The sequence below is a fragment of the Cadophora gregata genome (genome assembly GCF_030347475.1).
Source record: "Cadophora gregata isolate MNR1 chromosome Unknown scaffold_2, whole genome shotgun sequence".
NCBI classification, from domain to species: domain Eukaryota; kingdom Fungi; phylum Ascomycota; class Leotiomycetes; order Helotiales; family Ploettnerulaceae; genus Cadophora; species Cadophora gregata.
This window is the reverse complement of record NW_026695925.1, coordinates 2,095,232-2,112,374: the sequence shown is the minus strand read 5'-3', so window position 1 is coordinate 2,112,374 and position 17,143 is coordinate 2,095,232. Positions and strand designations below refer to the sequence as shown.

The 17,143-nt window shown below is 49.6% G+C and overlaps 6 protein-coding genes across 6 annotated transcripts; all 6 read right to left on the bottom strand.

Moving 5' to 3' along the window:
* Positions 1–1,647: 1,647 nt before the first annotated feature.
* ONS95_007987 (uncharacterized protein) lies at positions 1,648–2,289 on the bottom strand (the record flags this gene model as incomplete). Its single annotated transcript, XM_058501516.1, has 1 exon — positions 1,648–2,289. One exon carries the CDS (start codon positions 2,287–2,289, stop codon positions 1,648–1,650), a length of 642 nt encoding a protein of 213 aa, XP_058362836.1.
* Positions 2,290–7,617: 5,328 nt separating this feature from the next.
* On the bottom strand, positions 7,618–8,096 carry ONS95_007986 (uncharacterized protein; the record flags this gene model as incomplete). The annotated part of the gene is made up of 2 exons (XM_058501515.1): positions 7,618–8,008; positions 8,056–8,096. The coding sequence occupies 2 exons, from the start codon at positions 8,094–8,096 to the stop codon at positions 7,618–7,620; spliced, it is 432 nt and encodes a 143-aa protein (XP_058362835.1).
* Positions 8,097–8,181: 85 nt separating this feature from the next.
* On the bottom strand, positions 8,182–8,598 carry ONS95_007985 (uncharacterized protein; the record flags this gene model as incomplete). The annotated part of the gene is made up of 1 exon (XM_058501514.1): positions 8,182–8,598. One exon carries the CDS (start codon positions 8,596–8,598, stop codon positions 8,182–8,184), a length of 417 nt encoding a protein of 138 aa, XP_058362834.1.
* A 602-nt stretch (positions 8,599–9,200) lies between these two features.
* On the bottom strand, positions 9,201–10,577 carry ONS95_007984 (uncharacterized protein; the record flags this gene model as incomplete). The annotated part of the gene is made up of 5 exons (XM_058501513.1): positions 9,201–9,291; positions 9,346–10,118; positions 10,163–10,299; positions 10,346–10,400; positions 10,449–10,577. 5 exons carry the CDS (start codon positions 10,575–10,577, stop codon positions 9,201–9,203), a joined length of 1,185 nt encoding a protein of 394 aa, XP_058362833.1.
* A 961-nt stretch (positions 10,578–11,538) lies between these two features.
* ONS95_007983 (uncharacterized protein) lies at positions 11,539–12,276 on the bottom strand (the record flags this gene model as incomplete). The annotated part of the gene is made up of 2 exons (XM_058501512.1): positions 11,539–11,580; positions 11,632–12,276. The coding sequence occupies 2 exons, from the start codon at positions 12,274–12,276 to the stop codon at positions 11,539–11,541; spliced, it is 687 nt and encodes a 228-aa protein (XP_058362832.1).
* A 380-nt stretch (positions 12,277–12,656) lies between these two features.
* ONS95_007982 (uncharacterized protein) lies at positions 12,657–16,896 on the bottom strand (the record flags this gene model as incomplete). Its single annotated transcript, XM_058501511.1, has 4 exons — positions 12,657–12,926; positions 12,978–14,591; positions 16,160–16,757; positions 16,805–16,896. The coding sequence occupies 4 exons, from the start codon at positions 16,894–16,896 to the stop codon at positions 12,657–12,659; spliced, it is 2,574 nt and encodes an 857-aa protein (XP_058362831.1).
* Positions 16,897–17,143: the final 247 nt, after the last annotated feature.

Below are 17,143 nucleotides of genomic sequence, written 5' to 3'. Positions count from 1 at the left end.
TGTTTCAGGCGATGAGATGGATACTGTAAGTCTGTAACGGGGAGGATAAGAAACAGACTGGGGGAAGTGACTGGGGGAGATGGGATAGAAACGAAGGATTTGGGACGACAGATGCGTCGAGCTGAAGAAGAGCAACTGGCTCTCAACTTACTACCTTACCTGACCTAACTGACTTGCCGCCGCCATCTTATGCCCTTCTCAGACTCAGACTCAGACTCAGACTCAGACTCAGTCTCTCCAGCCGCATCCACCCACGCGTCCAGCCCGTACGTAACGAAACGAACAAAACTGAACAAAGCGCATCGCCAGGGCATGCACCCACGAGTCCACGACACGATATCCAAAGCCAGCGCTTAACTCATCCCCAGCCCTGCTTCCCGCCCTCCAATCACATCCACCATGCACGCCAGAGTATCACACCTCTTCAGCATCCAGTCAGCTGGCACGCAGCCGGCGCTTAACAGGGCGGAAAAGACGTCTTGGGCATGGGGTGGCAGCAGGGGTGCGCTGCAAGCGTCCAGGATGCCGGGCCTGTTTCCAGTCTCCATACCGTTAGAGCGGATGCTGCTTTGAGGGCGGGTTAAAAATAACAATAATTTTTGGAGGGGTTGGAAAATTGTCCCCTCCGCTGATGGATGGATGGATGATGGGCGGCGAGTTGGCGATGGGGCGGCCCATCGACGCTTGCAGTACTGACCTTAACTACCTACCTGGCTGTGGGAGCTTGGACAGCTTGGATGCGCTGGATGATCCAGGTCGTTTGGACGACGTTCACTGAGGATGGCGCACTCTGGGGAAGAGGTGGAAGGAGGGGTTCGACGATTGATTGATGGTTATCCTGTTTATGCTTACCTGATGGTGATCGATCCCTCATGTGGCAACGGGCACGCTGGAGGGATCTTGGTCGTGTCGTGGCCTTGTTATGATTTGCGTTGCAGTCGATGCAAGGTACAGTTGTTGTGAGGACGGGAATAGAAAGGCCGGCATGGCCGCCGAACGGTCATTGTTATGATCAGATTTGATGTGATATGGCTGTGTCGTGTTTTCGACGGTCTCAGATCTGGCTCTGTTTATGATCATGATACGGTGGGAGTCATTGAGTCAGGAAAGCGGAACAGATGTTATAGACAAGTTTGGTTTGAATTCATTGCTTATTCTGGTATCACCTCCCACGCCTCTTTCTCCGAAACCATTGTCCAGTTCCATTTCAGTTTCCCCAACCAGAGTACGCCGATGAACGCCCATAATAGACAGGCATTTCCCTTGCCTGCCTAGAGAAAGTTCCCACCCCCAATCCTTTAAGTGGCCCACGACATGACATCCCAAAAGTCAAACCCGGTTTGGCTCTTTCGGAGTCTTGTGGTTACCTTACTCCAACGATGCTCCAGGCGGTGCGCCGAGCAAGATAGTGACGTGAAGCGTGACGTTTTCCTCCCTGCTTCCCTAACTGAGACTCTCTCGTCTGAGCTTTTATAATCGTGAACAAGAAATAAAGACATGTAAATCGTAATAGGTGTTTTGGTGTGAAGTAGTTTGAATTTGCGAAGATAAATGTCGTGACAAATGGGCCTTGGTAGAGAGAGGATATCCATGAAGAATGTAGTGATGAAGTCGCTCGGACGTTGCGTGGATTATTGTGAAGTATTATTATTCTATCTTCCTCCTCTTGCCTTTCGGCGCAGGGCTCATCCGTGGTGTATATGTGACCGTCCGCGTAACAATCTCTCTGACTTGGCGAACGCTCGATCGTGTGGATTTCGGGGATTTGATATCAAAGTATCTTCCCTTACTCTTGAAGTCCCAGTCGAATGGCGAGCGCGCACTTTTTGCGCTGAAGGGAGACCTCACAGCTGAGGTGGCACTCATAGGAGATTCCGCGCCAGTGAAGGCTGGAGACGGAGGTATCCTTAATCGTCCTAACCGTCCTATCGAGGGAGCTGAAGAAGGGAAAACGAATTGAGCGGATGGCAGGGCGGAGGTTGGTGATTTGTGAGTTTCGCAATTGCATGAGCAATCACTGTGTTCACTCGAGCCGGTGGAAGGAGCTGAAGTTGGCGTCGTTCGTCCAGAGGATAACTTGTCTCCAGCAACAGGGCTCGCCATGGTCTTGAGGAAGTCCGTATACGCAATGGGAGGAGTAATTGGGGTCTTGATGTACTCCTCCTGTTTTATGAAGTCGGCATATCCAGGGAGAGGGCTTCGCGCAGACAATGCCGACAGTTCAGAGGGGAAGGTCGACGTCATGGGAGTCTTGAGCTGCGGCAGCTTTGGCTTGGTAGAGGGAGGCATCTTGTCTCTTCGTTCAAAGTAACGAATGTTGTGAGATCAAAGAGTGACTCGAAGCACAAGTGGCCGGCAAGCTGCGATGCGATGACGGGTAGTCCGTGATGGGAGAAGGGAAGAGAGGTGAGGTCGACCGGATGGAAGAAGTATTATAATGTGACTGCTCAAAGGGCCGCCCTTGTTTTTTCCGGTATAGTACAGCTGTGGCAGAGTGGCCGTGGTGGCAGAGCAGAGCAAAGCGCGTCCGAGGGGCAGGATGGGGAGGGAAGGGAAGGGAGGAGAGGAGAAGGAATGGCAGGACAGGGCTGCTCAGGTCAGACCGATATAGCAGCCAGTGCTATGTGGGTTGGCAGATGAAGGCGCTTGCGAGGACGACTGGGGATTGGGGAGGTCGGTCGGCGTCGAGGGTGTTGGCGTTGGCTGCTGCACCGTCCTGCAGTGTGCATCAACTTTGTTGTGCTTGCTTGCTTGTTTGCGTTCTACCCTCGTCTCTTCTGAGGTGGCCGTGGCCTTTGCCTGTTTGCGCTTGTGAAGCGGCGAGGTGGTGAGGATGCTGGAGCAAGGATGTCGCAGGGCGGTCAAAAGCAGCGCTGCGGGTGCAGGGCAGGGGAGGTCCACGGGTGCTGTGGACTTGTGTGGAGCAAGCGAGGAACCGCTAAGCCCAATTGATTGGGATGTTTTGATCCGTGGCGACCGGGGAGCGGGCGGGACTTGGGACGTGAACCTTTGGGGCTCGGGAGCGCGAAAGACAGCAAGAGACCGAGACTAAGGTACTATTGCGACTTGACTGCCCGCCTTTTTGCTGGCTGCTGGTCTTCGTCGGCGAGCAGTGGTGGGGTTGGATGGGATGGTGGGATGGGATGGGATGGTGGGATGATGACTGAAGATGTGAGGTTTGGCGGGTCGGGGTGGCCTGTCGGATACACAGCTGACACTACGCCGTGTGATTCGTGCAGAGCTGACCGAGTAGACTTGTGCTGGCGGCGGACGGGTGCGGCGGCGAGTAGGAGGCCAGAAACGAGGCCTGCGTGGAGTGGATGTGATTCGCAATGGCAGCGCGAGGACAATACTGTACTGTACGGAGGTAATGGCTGGCCCGCTGCTGGGATTGGCCGTGATTCGCGCCTCGGGAGTGCAGATGGAAACAGCGTCTGAGAGATGCTGCTCGCTGATTGGTGTTGGATGGAGGAGATGTCTTCGTGAGGAGTCGTAAATTCGCTATACTTAGCAGCCACCGAGTGCTGGCAGCGCGAAAGTGACAAGAGGAAGAGGATGATGGGGGCTGCTGGTGAAAATCGCTGCCTTTCCTACAACGGTTGGGCTGTGTTGCAAACGGTTGGAAGTACAGTATCCGACTGAACCGTGTTGCGCTGGTGCTCTTTCGAGGTGGGATTGTTGATCAAAGGATGATATGAGACCAGGGTGTGCGTTCTAAAGGTCTCCGGCAGGACGGTTGCTGGAAACCGGACGACGAATGAAGGAGCTTGGAATGATGCAAATCCAAGGGGTACGGTTTGCGGCGAGGACAGATGTTGGATGAAGGAAGATAGATGTAAGCACTTGGACCGTGTTGGACTTGGAAGAAATTATGGGCGACATTGCTCTAGGATTTCTGCTTCATTATGTATTCTCTCCATAACGCCGGTCTTTGCGTCTGATACAATAGCCCGCGCGGCAGCAACTTCCACGATGTCTGAGGAATTCCCAGTGGTCGAATCATTAGTTATGGTCAAGAGCAATTTGCTGCTTGTGAAGATGGGCTTCAGGTTGGGCCAAGGACTCCCGCGCGCTTTGGAAATCTACAAGGATGCCAGCCGCCAGCCACGAGGATAACATGATCTAGCGACGTTGGAAAGAGGCTCAAGAAACTCATCTGAGTGGCTAGTATGCCTCCAGGAGCCAATGGTAGATACCTTGACAGGACGTGGGCCAAACAAGTGTCAGCAGCGCGCGGGTATGTCTGTTTCCATCTTCGTACGTTCAAGTGTTGATAACATCGAATGGGAGGTGTGGAATCACCACCCTTCCTGACAGTCTGCCGTGGCATCCTCTTCTTCCCCTCATTTTAATTCAGTTGTCAAACGAGAAGCTGGATACCTTCAAGCATTTAGTTAGAATCTTGCACCTGCAGAAGGACGCAGAACTCTTTTCCCGCCGTCATACTGTGACACTGGGAACTCAACGCCGTGGGGCACAGTCAGCGCCTGTGCCCATCCCGTGCATCGCGACTGGGTTGAAGATATAAGCTCTGCTATTCCATGTTATGGAGGGAGGCCTCTTCTATGCGGCCCGATTGTCCCCACCACCCAATATTACTTCAGATTCGAGAGTGCACTGACGATGGCTGGTATGGCACAGGAAGGTTCTGCTACCGCCGAGTTCGTTCGGATGCATCTTGTTGGATTATAGATGACTTGTTGGAAATCGTTCACTTAACTGCTCTTCTCTGTACCTCTTGAACCATGTTCTTGCTCTCTGTCTAGTATTTCGGCTCAACTACTTGTCAAAAGTGGAGGAATGGAAAATCATGCATTCCCGATCAAAAGTAACAGATGCCCAGTGCCCAGCAATCTGGAGCAGCTTCCTACTGCTTGTCATTCATGACTTTGGAAAGATCCCAGCCAGGTTGAACGAATGACAAATCTCGTCAGAAAGCCCCATATGGCTGGCGGGTAGGCATTCTGCACAACTATTCGTACAATGTTGGGGAAACATGATGCGGTTACTGCAGGCGCTTGACTGCGCGAACAATGAGTGAGCTTTGCCCTCGCCATGTGATAAACCCTCCCACCCATTGGGGCATATTCGTTTTGAGCGGCGTACATAATTTGCTAAAGGATCAAGGTGGTGTGAAGTGGCAACCGTGTGCTTCTTGTCTACGTAATTGAGGAAGGTGTGACCACTTCGGGGTGTGTTTTGCTTAGAGAAGAGCGGCAGGAAGCCCAGCATACTTCGCCATCACAGAATTGTGCCTCCTCCTGATTTCCGCGCCTCGAAACCAGCCTCTGTTCCGATCTATGGATCCGAGGGCTCTTCCTCTCTGGCTTTCGGTCTTAGATCCTCAATGATCCTTTACCATTACAACGTCGACCAAACCACTAAGGATGGTGTCTACTTGCCAAATGAATGGACCCGTGATGCATACTGCCAGTGATCAAACTCTTCACAAGATTACCCCGCACAAATTTCGGAGAATGTCGAAGTACGTCAGATCAGCTTCGCCAGCATGTTAGAAGGTCCATCCCGTCAACAAGATAAAAGTACGACACCTGCTGACTGACATATACCAGGTCTGATACGATTTCTAGGTCCATCATCTTCTTCTAATCCTCGAACCTCTTTTCAAAATGATCATATTACCAATAACAAGTGGTCTGCAACCCTCTACGACTTCTGAAAAACCTCCACAGAGCAAGCCTCAACCAATCTTCGTGACCCATCGTTATGAACGACTGCGATATTTCGAATAGGCTCTAGTAATTCCTCTGTCCAGTAATGAGTCTCTGTATAGTCTCGAACACAGGATTGAAGGACCGGAGAATCGATGACGCGAATCCCATCTGCGAATGTAGGAATGGCATTGTAAACAAACCTATTACGAGTGGCCTTCATCTCCTCTCGCCGGCGAAAACTCGCCCAAGTGGCTAACTTGACACATTCGAACACACCATGTTGCCGATTAAAGCCGGGAACTGGAAACTGTGAGTCTCTATTGCTGGATCCGCACACTAAATATCTTCACCTACGGACTCCTCAGTTCGCATTTCTGCCTGACGGCTCCACAAGAATGCCCACTACAAGACGCAAAGTACTCCGGAAGCAGCAAGATTCGTTCTCTGGCAAGATGCATTGCTCTTGCCTCTGCTTCTGGTAACGATGTTGTCTGGACCTTCGATTCTGACCATTATTCTGTGAAACATCTGTCGGGTATGGTCACAATAGTGTTTGACTTATTTGGCTTGCTGCTGTTGAACTTGGCACTACAGGGTCCATACTTTAATTACTGCCACAGAGAGGATCAATAAGAAATAGAAACCTATAGAACTATACATAAATATATACAGATATCTTGGAGACTCAAGAGTGTTCAATTGTGAGCCTTTTTTCTCCTGTTTGGTCGGCCAGACTTTGCGTCAACATGCTAAGCGAGATTTTCTCCGAGACTTCTTCACGAGACAATTGGATGACTGTGATTCAACCGTCTGAAAACTCTTAGATGCACCGGACTGATATTTTTGGGGTATTGAGCCGCCCACATAAAATACTAAGAGGAACTGTTCCCACGGGTTTACGTGACGGTGGTCAATCTGCTGGGCAAGAAACAGGAGGAAGACAATCCTGGCGTCACAACGATAAAGAAAGTCAAGGAGTACATGTGGTACAAAAGGAAACAAATTCAGAGATCGATCTCTCAATCAATAGCTTATCATTTCCGGCCATTGCTGATCAGTTCTTCCGGAACCGCTCCAGCTTGGGGTCCTGATTGGCACGGCTTTAGGTGAAGTATCTAAAAGACCAAACTCAATGGCATACCCAACGGACACAACAGCTTTTGCATACTTGTAAACACGCATGAAGGAGGAGAAGATTCTTTAGGTCTCTTACAAACTCGAACATGATTTTTTGAGGATCAAATCATACAATGTTCTGTATTTGCAAGTCATGTGCCATAGTGCTAGTGCGACGTCGAAGTTCTGAGCCACATACTTGGATACTCCAATGTCGAACCTTCCGCAGTCAAGATCTAGCAACCCAAGAATAACCCCTCCACTAGCCATCCTTCCAGTCGGCTTCCCCGACTATCCTTTGTAATGCACTTCAGCAATAATCTCTAGTCTGGTTCAGATCAATTGTTCGGGGTCCCCTATCCATGGTTCACGTCTGGCCACCTCGCACTGCCACCCGGACGCCACTCAATATTCTCTTCGGTCAAAGGCTTGAAGATGCTGCATTGTCTGGATTGAGAAGAACCCAACTCCTTGAGAAGAGCTGGGCAAAACCCGTCGACAGTGTCAATCTCCTCCTCAAATCTGAATATATAATTCAACCTGTTACTCAGCATATAGGAAGTGATACAAGCTTGTGCGATCATCTGGCGAGCCTCGTGGTTTGGACGGAGCTCGAATGCTTCGTGTATGTTCTCCGAGGTAATCTTGTTATGTCGGAGGGGATCCAAGTGTGTCGCCTTGAAAGGGCAATTGTGGTATACGACTTTGCAACTGATACTGTGAGCAGGTTGATTTCCCTGACCCCACCCACTGCTCCATTCACGTCAAGCACACGTGCAGAAAGCTCCAGCTTTGTTCTCCTCCTGAATGCAGTTTCGGTACATTTCTATTGCGTAGTGTAGGGTGGGGTGTAAGCCAAGTGTTCTCTGAATTTTTGAAACATGGAGGAAAAAGGTCCCAAGAGATCGATCTTGTCCGCAAGTTTGAAGAAGTTCAAGAAAATTGTGGTCCTTTCCGAAGCATCCCAGAAGTCCGACTCCTGTGGAACAACAATTTTACCGGTGTAAATCCATTGCAGCATCATTTGAGATGCCATCACAGTATCCTCCGGAAGACGAATAGTTCGCTCGGCTGCTTCTTTGAATTCACCGTTGAAAGCTCGATGATCAAAGAACTTTGAGTTTTGACAGAGAAGATCCTTGGAAACAGTGAAAGCAACTTCTTTGGGGCCGACAAGAATCGTAACATTCGGGTTTGGAAAAAGCTTCAACCTCCTCCTAGGGAACATTAGACACGAAACGTTCAAAGATTTTATTTCACTCACTCGCAAAACTCCTCTGCTATAAGATCAGCCATTGACCGCATTTCTGCGGCAAACAAGGTGCATCGCGATCCACCACAGGAATAAGCCATGGATCTCATTTGATGAACAAAAAGAAGGAAGGTGTACTCACTCGTTCCCTTCCTTGCCATCACGCTCTTTGCCATGTCTTGTTGAGGTCTCTGATTGAGCACCACCTTCACCCCAGTTGCCAGCCAAAGCTTGATAAATGTGCGATCCAGAAGATGTTGTTTTGGTTTCAGCTTGACCACCATTGACTGCGGCAGAGCTAATCGTGCCTCCAGCGTTCGAGTTGGCGTGATTGCTCGTACTTTTATGAGCTCCAGAGGCAGGGTGTCCATGGTCAAAATCACCTCTCTCGCTATTTGTAGAGCCCCCTCCGCTTCCTGACGCCTTCATACCGCTGCTCTCTCCGTCTCCCTCGCTTGTATCTTCACCTTCAACGTCGCTCTCGCCATGACTTACACCACCATGCTTCATGTAGTATCGCTTTTCGTCGGAGTAGTCCTCGCCGTAGGAAGACATTCTTGCTGAAATGTATTATTATGCGGCCGACTGGCGCTGAGTAGTTGGGCCTGTACGAGGTGCTGTTGAGGAAAGGAAGCTCAGAATGGCTGGTGATTTTGACGCAATAGATATGGTCCAAGAGAAGTCGAAGGAAACAGAATGTCACGAGATTAATTTGAGAACTTCACTTTATTACCAAAAGCGAATACAAGGAAAAGCGGAGCCAGCTTGGGACGTGGCCTCTATTTTTGCTGCCCTATCGACACGTTCGTCTTGCGTATATGCTGGACGGCTTCTTTCGAGCGTCAGGATCGAGATGAGCTACGTACTTTTGGAAATGTCACATTTCCTGGGAGGCTCGCCTGAAAATCTGACATGAGTACAAATAGTGAAAAATGCGGCAGTTGGGCCCTTTAACAGTCAGCGTGCTATTGGAGAACATGGAGTGATTCAATTGGCTACACTGGGATGAATCTGTACGCATAGATGATTCCCAAAGCCAGCATCAGAAAATCTTCCTCAATCAACAGAGAACACCAAATACGCTGGAAATCAAATTCGAAACGCCACTGTACATAATTCGGGAGGTCAGATTTTAGAACAGCCGCCCTTGTCTACTGTCAATCCCGAGGGCTTGAGTATGGTATGTACTTTTGATTACTTTCTGCGCCCAATTCATGAGGACCGACCTGTGACTGACTTCTCCGAACTCTAGCATAGGACGTTAGCAAGGAATGCAGCCGTCTCTGATTCGATACTACATACCCATCTCCAGTCCCCGCATTTTCTGACACTGGCCTATCAGTCAACGTCACTGGTGTCAATTCTGATCGGCCGGGACTCTGCGGGACCGGGTGCCTTATCATAGGACTGCTCGCACGATTTGGACTCGCGGTTCCACCTAGATTCGTGTACTCCATAGCATCTTCAGCAGGTGGACTTCGCGAGCGATAGCTCTCATCTTCACCGTTGTAGTACCCGGCTTGGCTAGGAAATCGGTAGGAATCAACTTCTGCGTGTGGAGACTTGGTGTATGCTGCTGAAGATGCCATAGACATATGACCGGCATTGGGGACATAGGAGGGAGGTGGCGGCTGTTGATTGTGTCGAAGCAGTTCTCCCATTGTACGTTGGCGTCCGCAGAGATATATTAGTGCTCCTCCGAGTATCAATACCGCGGCTCCACCGATTGCTATACCCGCAATTGCCCCAGTTGAGAGAGGTGAATGTGAGCCAGAGGAGGCAGCAGCAGTAGCAGATGTTGTAGGTGTAGTTGTTACGGTCGCAGTCGTAGGAGAAGACGTCGTAGAGCTTGACGATGGAGCAGCAGACTTAGTAGATGCTACTTCTGCTGGGAAGTTCTCGCCTGGACTGAAAGCAACAGTCGAGTTGTGTGCGAAGGCTTGTTGGACCTCTAGGGTCTGGGATGAGTTTGGATTGATAACGCCAACCATAATATCCTCCTCGCAAGCACCTGGGGCAGAGCAGTAGAAGAAGATCGGCTCGGTATCATTGATCAATACACTGAACTTGGGAGGCTTTTGAAGTTAGCAGTGGAAACTTAGCCATTTACAAAACTCACATCTGATAAGACAACATTGACGGGTTTGAATCCGCTCCAAAACCCCTGCTTCCCTACATCGACAACCTCGTACGGTATGCAGGGATACTTGTATTCAGCTCTTGCCACAGAGTGGTTCTGAGGGTAGAAGCGAAATTCTGACTCGTCAGCCAACATCTTCAACTGCTTCTTAATGCCTCTTACCGACAGTGTCTCCAACGTTTGCCGTTATGGAATTCGGAGTAAAGACAAGACCAGCCTATCAATCATTAGCAGGTACTAAATGTATTAAACACACAGAACTTACAGCTCCAACGTTAACCGAATGTGTTGCTGCAGGAGAAGCCGAGGTCGATGAGGGCACGACAGATTGTGTCTGCACGTGTCCCAAATGGGCAGCAAAGAGAAAAACCCCTATATTCGCTAATCGAAACATATTGACAACCACTTGCGAACAGAATCTCAAAAGGCTGAGCAAATCTGGCAGGATTGGGGATTAAGAAGTATTGTCAAGCAGCAATATGCTGAAGCAATTCCGACAATGTGCAGATTACAGACTACAGATGGCCGCTGGGAGGGGTGCTGGCACATTTGCCCTGTCTATAAACTGGCCTTATGTGGCTTTCAAAGGATGCTTTGTTTGGATGCTGATGATCTTTGTTTGCTCGTTGGACTAAGCGAGGCCACTCGGTCCCAGAGCTTCAAGCCCGATTACGGTCAAGGTTCAGCCGCTGCTCACGTATCGCTGGGGGCTGAAATCGACCATCTCCACACAGCCCGGCATCCAGAAATATGCATGGCTGGAAATAGATCTCGCAAGGCCTCCATGAGCTTAACTCTACAAGTTGACTGTGCACTTGGTCAGGACACTTGAGACATAAAGTGAAGCAAGTAGTGTATACAGCATAGCACAGAACGGATTGAGATATGGAGGAAAGCAGCCAAAGAGTAGGTATTTGTAATGGGATGTATTGTATGCGGATGGGTGCGCATCGAGTCCGAGTGGCCGATATATTGCATGCCCACAACAGCGAATCGGTGAAATCATGGCGGACAGAGAACCTTCCACATTGAGAATCGGCTTGAATATCAAGGCAAAGTCGTAGGCTAGATGCCCGCCTCATAGAGCGTGACAGCACACCTCCTGCGGAGCACTGTGCAGCCCTTCCGAGGTCCACGTCGCTGTTCCCTACAACTGCGTTCCTGTTGAATGACAGCCAGCACTCGCTACCATATGGAGGTTCTGTGTTTCAAAGGACTAGAGGGAATTTGCTCCATCTGTCGGTTATGATAGGCCTTGAAAGGGCACAACCCCAAATAGGATATCAGTCCATTGCCTGTTGAGAAGCGTACCAGCTTTGAAACTTCCATCTTTGCAGAAGATGCTCGGTTCTTTCTCAGATAACTTTTTCGAAAGTGGTGATTATTGGTTTAGCGGCCTACGGAATAATATCAGCATAGTCTTGACTCCACAAATCTCGGATACATACGTCAATAAACGTCTCCAAGTCTTTATCCAAAGCAGCCAAATCGTCCTTACGCTTCTTATTCTCTGCAACGAGGCCTAACTTCTTCTTCAACAGGCCTTGCCTCTGGCTTTCCAAAGCTTCGCGCTCTGCATGTTCATGGTCAATTCGTGCGGTCATGAGGGCATTTTCGTCTGCGTCTGTGTGCTCTGGGTGCTCCGCAAGGAATTGTTCGACTGGAATGAGAGGCAATTGTGTGTATTTGTGACTATGCAAATAATTAGCACGGAGGACAATGATACCACAGGAGTCGACTTGCTCAAAGGATTCGCAAGCAGCAATCTCTCCCTGAAGATGTCGTTGTTCATAGTAGAGGTTCTGGAGTTGGAGGTGTAGCTTGTCGACCTCTTGACGTGCTTCAGCCGTCACGGCCTTAGTCTCTCGAGCGGCCATGTGCGCATCACGATGAAGGCCCCGTAACTGCGCGAGGTAGGTAAGGAGAAGCTTCTGTTGCCTGGATACTTGGATCTGAAAGTCCTCGGAGGGCGTGGATGTGGCGGGGTGGTTCGAGACGAAGTCGAGCAGTGCGACAGCTTGCTCCCGGGCCTGAGCAGATGTTTCTAAGGCAGCCTTGAGGCCTGGATCAGTGACAATATCTTTGATTGCCATACTGAGCTGTTGAGTGTTTGATGATCTTGTGTTGGTGTATGGTAGTTGGTTGGTAGAATTTGGAGTGTTCGTTGAACTTGGCGATGGGCAAGAAAGCGGCCGGGACCTCAGCCTCGTCTCGGTACGATGCTGCCCTAAATGAGGGCAACGTGGAAGAGACGTGATGAGTTTCCATTTGACCATATGCATCACTGTACAAGACTTTGTTCGCAAATTGGAAACTACTGTCAATGCACAATATAATCAATCACTGAAGAAGTCAAATGGCTCCACAACTGGGGTGTTTAATGCATTATTCTTCATTCACGACATGCAGCTCATTAATGATGGTGAGTAAACACAAAGTTCTCAGAATACAGAGCACTACAGCCTACAGCCCATCATCCACCCACAGTAATCTCGGCAGTGGGGTCTTTTCTAATGTCTAACTCCATGAGCCCCTCTTGCTTCTCAATCACCAAACCCTTTTCATTGGCCAGATGCAACAAGCAAATAAAACAGTAACTCGTTGAGATATCGTTCATGGCCTGCTTCGGGTAGACGCTTTGCAGATTCTGCATCACAGACGTGAATTTCAGACTGCCATCTTCTCCCTTCATGGGTTCAGGCTGAGGAGTAGGTAGTCTTCCTGGAGCTTGGGTCGGCAAGTTCTGTCCAAAGATTAGAGCAGATCCAGCAACGGAATCGAGAATACCACTTACAAGATCGAGCGCCTCAATGCCCATGCCCTTCCACAGCTCTTCCTTCAATCTCCGGACATCCACCTTCTTGGCCACACGAGCATACTGCACATATTCCGGTCTCATCCTTCTGCTCTGAGTAACGAGTTGGGTGCCAAAAGCACCTTCTTCTCCTTCAGGAAGCTGGGTCATGCCACCATTCAATACGCTATTGATACCTGCCATCACACCTTCACCGCGCTCTTCGGCACCAGGCGAAAAGTGATCACGGGCATCCGCGAATTCGATGTCATCATCGTCATCAAGTCCACCTGGCATTGGTAATCCGTCATCCTGAAAGAAGTTTGCATCGTAATCTCCTTGAGGTGCATCATCAACGCCAGCAGGTCCTTCATTCTGTGCCCAGAAAGCTTCGTCCATTTCTCCTTCAGGAGCCTCTTCTTCTTTCCGTTGACCAAAGTTGTTGGTCTTCATACCAAGGCCAGATCTACGACTACCCATGCGAGCCTTGGGCTTCAAGAAGAGTCTCAGTAGCTGCTTGGAATTGAAGTGTTTGTCGTCCGGGAGAAGGTTTCTGGTTTTTGATTTCCAGTCCTTCTTAGGGAGAGAGATCACAGTGTTTGATGACGCCGGCGTGTAGATGGTCTCCGCTAAAGTTGTGGAGAGAGGAGACAGAAAGTCAATCTCAAATAATTCCTTCTCCTTTCGTACCTTGGTAGCTGATGCTGGCTTGTTGATATCTTTGATTTTTCGGATTCTCCAATGCTCTGGCCCGGCCCAATTCTTCTGCAATGCCTCGTCAAAATAGCTCAGGATGTCATCATGGCCACCTTGGATATTTGCGCCATGGTCCAGAGATACTACATACTCTCCAGTCTCTGGATCAAAGGCACCAGCTGCAGCACCGTCGCCATCCTCACCGTCTGCGCCTCCCATGCCGTCATTGTCGAAACCGCCATCGTGGACACGCATACGCGTTTCGATTGCCGCATCTCGAGCCCACGCCTCACCACCCTCTCCAAAGCCAGCGTCAGCGGGAATGTCGAAGTTTCCTAAGAGTCCGTCGTCATCGTCTTCAAAGCCCACTGGGTTGTCATCATCAAGGAAGATGCCCGACTTGTCGCCAACAGAAGTTTCGACAGGCTTGTCTTTCTCTCTCCAGTCCTCGGGCGCCTTTAGGAATGGAATATCCATAGTACCGGAAGGATCTCCAAGGTCGAAGTTCTTCAGGGAAGGGCAGATGTCCTGGTCGTCCAGAATGTCTAGGCTAGGGAAAAACCTGGCGGCAAGAGCTCCAACATCAATTTCCACATCCTCTTCGTCCTCTTCAGCGTCCTTTGAAGTCGTATCGATCATGGAATCAGGTTCAGTTTCTTCCTCCTCGATAACCTCGCCTTTCCGTTGTCGGCCCTGGCCCTCGCCAGATACATCACCGGCATCATCACTGCTATCGAAGACAATACGACCCTGTGAGTCGATTGCAAGATGGTTGAGGAGCAAACCTTTAGCGCCGCCTTCGTCAAAGTCTGCTGAAGCTTTCTTGAATAAAGGATCGACCGAGAATTCAAGTTCGAATTTCTTCAATTGCAGAGCCGCGAATGAGCTTGCTAAAGTTGCCTCTGATGAACGTTGGGCCTGCTCCGCTGGTAAGTAAATATTCGGTAGGCTGGCGAACCGAGGCAAAACGAATAGCGCGCTAGTAGGAAAATCTGTACAGAAACAAACTTAAATCCAAGCAAAGTCATGGACCTGGCAGCAAAACAAAAATGCGAGCAGAATTACCCAACTATTGTTACCATGCAGATGGTATCAAAAAAAAAAAAAAAATGTAGATGTGTATCCGAGTTGACTCGGGGACATGAACTCTAGAGAAGCTCTCTGACGGGGAGTCGAACCCCGATCTCCCGCGACTTGTCGACTTGACAAGCGGAAATCATGACCGTTAGACCATCAAAGATGAGTAGCTTGGAAGCTGCTTGTTGGGAGAATCTGCTTATGTGGATAATTATGGGAGCGAGTGTCTTGGTACTGCTGTCTAGGCGCCGGACTTCCCGGCCTGCGAGACAGAAGCGGCGCAGCAAATATGCCACTAACCGACTAGAGGAAAACATGTGTCATACCAATTTGACACCACTGTTGGTACGACTGAGGACACTTGGCACATGTCCTAAACTCTGTGTCGTCGCGGCTTCAATCCGGCACCGAAAAAAAAGGGAAGGAAAGCAGCCAAAAGGTGTGATAAACTCCACAGCCAGAAACGAGGCGGAACTTCGACAATTCAAATCGACACGATACAGGCAAGATTAGCACTAGCATAGCCATGCCAACAGCCGTTGTGCCTGCCCAAGCCCCCGAAATTTCAAAAGAATAATTCCGGAACGGGGAATTGAACCCCGGTCTCCTGCGAACACGATTACTGTCTATTAGACAGATCATGAGAGGCAGAAATGCTAGCCACTACACCATTCCGGACTGCTTGGTTGGATGAGAGGACATATCCTATCTAGCACAATAGCAGTACGAAGAAGAAATGGATATGAAATGGTCGACGTGGGGACCAAGCCGAAAGGAGCGGGAGTTTGTGGTTTAGTGGTAAAATCCATAGTTGCTAGGCAGTTGCGTGAGCCACGAAACGTCCAATCGATAGGCGCCGCAGGTCTCCGTCAAGCCTGGCGGAGCAAAAGGTATCGGTGCCAGAAACAAAATGTAACAGTGGACCGAAAATACTGTTCTGCAATAGTAAAGAAAATTGCCATCTGTACAACGATAAAGAAACCACTTTTCCACTACAAAAAAAAAGACATTGCTGATCCTTGATAACGGCAAAAAAAATGAAACAAATTTAAAAACATACAACAGCAGGTATTCGCTGGTGGTCACCCACCCAACTACTAATCTGCCGATCTGAGGCTTATGTATGGCAGAGCGGACGGGATGCCCAGTTTTCCTCAGTCTATGGTCGTATGTGACAGACAACGCTTTATTCAGCTACACGTAGCGTTCAAGAAGCGATGTCTCTCACAATAACCGATTTTTCGCCCTCTGACCTTGCAAGGGGAACACGCAACGCTAGAAATATGCCAATGTCCTACGACACGGACTGCGCTTGCAATCCAATCCTTTTTTGCTCGCGATAACAGGAAAAACAAATGATGCGCAATAGTGCATGCTGCGACAAACTATGACAAAAAGGTGTTACTTACCCGTTTCTTTGGCTTCTTCCTAACCACTCCATCTTCGTCCTCCACTTCCTCTTCGCTCTCCTCTCCCTCCTCGCTTTCACCCTTCTTCTTCTTATTATTTCCGCTGTCTGCCAATCCGCTCAGAAGCTTTCCGGTCTCGGTCGCAACACTGTCGACTCTGCTGGTGTAAATCTTGACGCAGCCGTCCAGGGTACAACTGGCTTTCTGAAAGTTGACGCCATCTCCTTCTTTGAGAAGGGACATGTCGTGAAAGTAGTCGATGAGCGCGAAGTTCCATGAATTGGCCGCATTGATCTTGTTGTCTGTGGCCATCTTCATCCATTCCTCGAAATTGGCAAGTAGAGGTACGCGCTTCATAGGCGTAACAGCCGTTCCACCAACCATCATAACTCCTCCATCCAGGTCATTCTCTTTTCCCAGTGTCCGCCGTGGTGTCTTTGGGTTGGAGGATGGAGAGGAACTGCCAGCTCGTTCAAAGTTGCTCAATTTCCGCATTGGAGATGCTGCCGCCTTAATCTGATTCATATGTATATCATGGAGGGCATGCCGCGACTGCAGACGTTTGGCCTTCTCTTGCGCATCATCGTTGAGTGGGATTCTGAGCGATATTAGAACAGTTGATAGACGCTGGGTGAAACTCCTTACTTCACAGGCGATTTGAAAGGCGATGCAGCCATAGAACCAGAAGCAACTCGGCCATTGCTGGCTCCACGAGGATTTTGCGCAACCCGAGGCATTGTGCGTCTGTTCTGGTGTTGTCGTTATCCGGCGAAAAGAGTTGAAGCTGAATCTTGAATTTCGTGTTTACTTTGCGGAGGACGCGCTTGTTTACAGACCACGCCCAGCAACCCGCTAGCGTGGCTGAATATCTCGACTTCCGTACCGGACGCTGCACTACCTGCCTCCATAATGGTGATACATGCAAGCTCTCACGACCGCCTCGGATTATTAAATGCAAGATTCTTCATGAGGAGGGTTTAATTA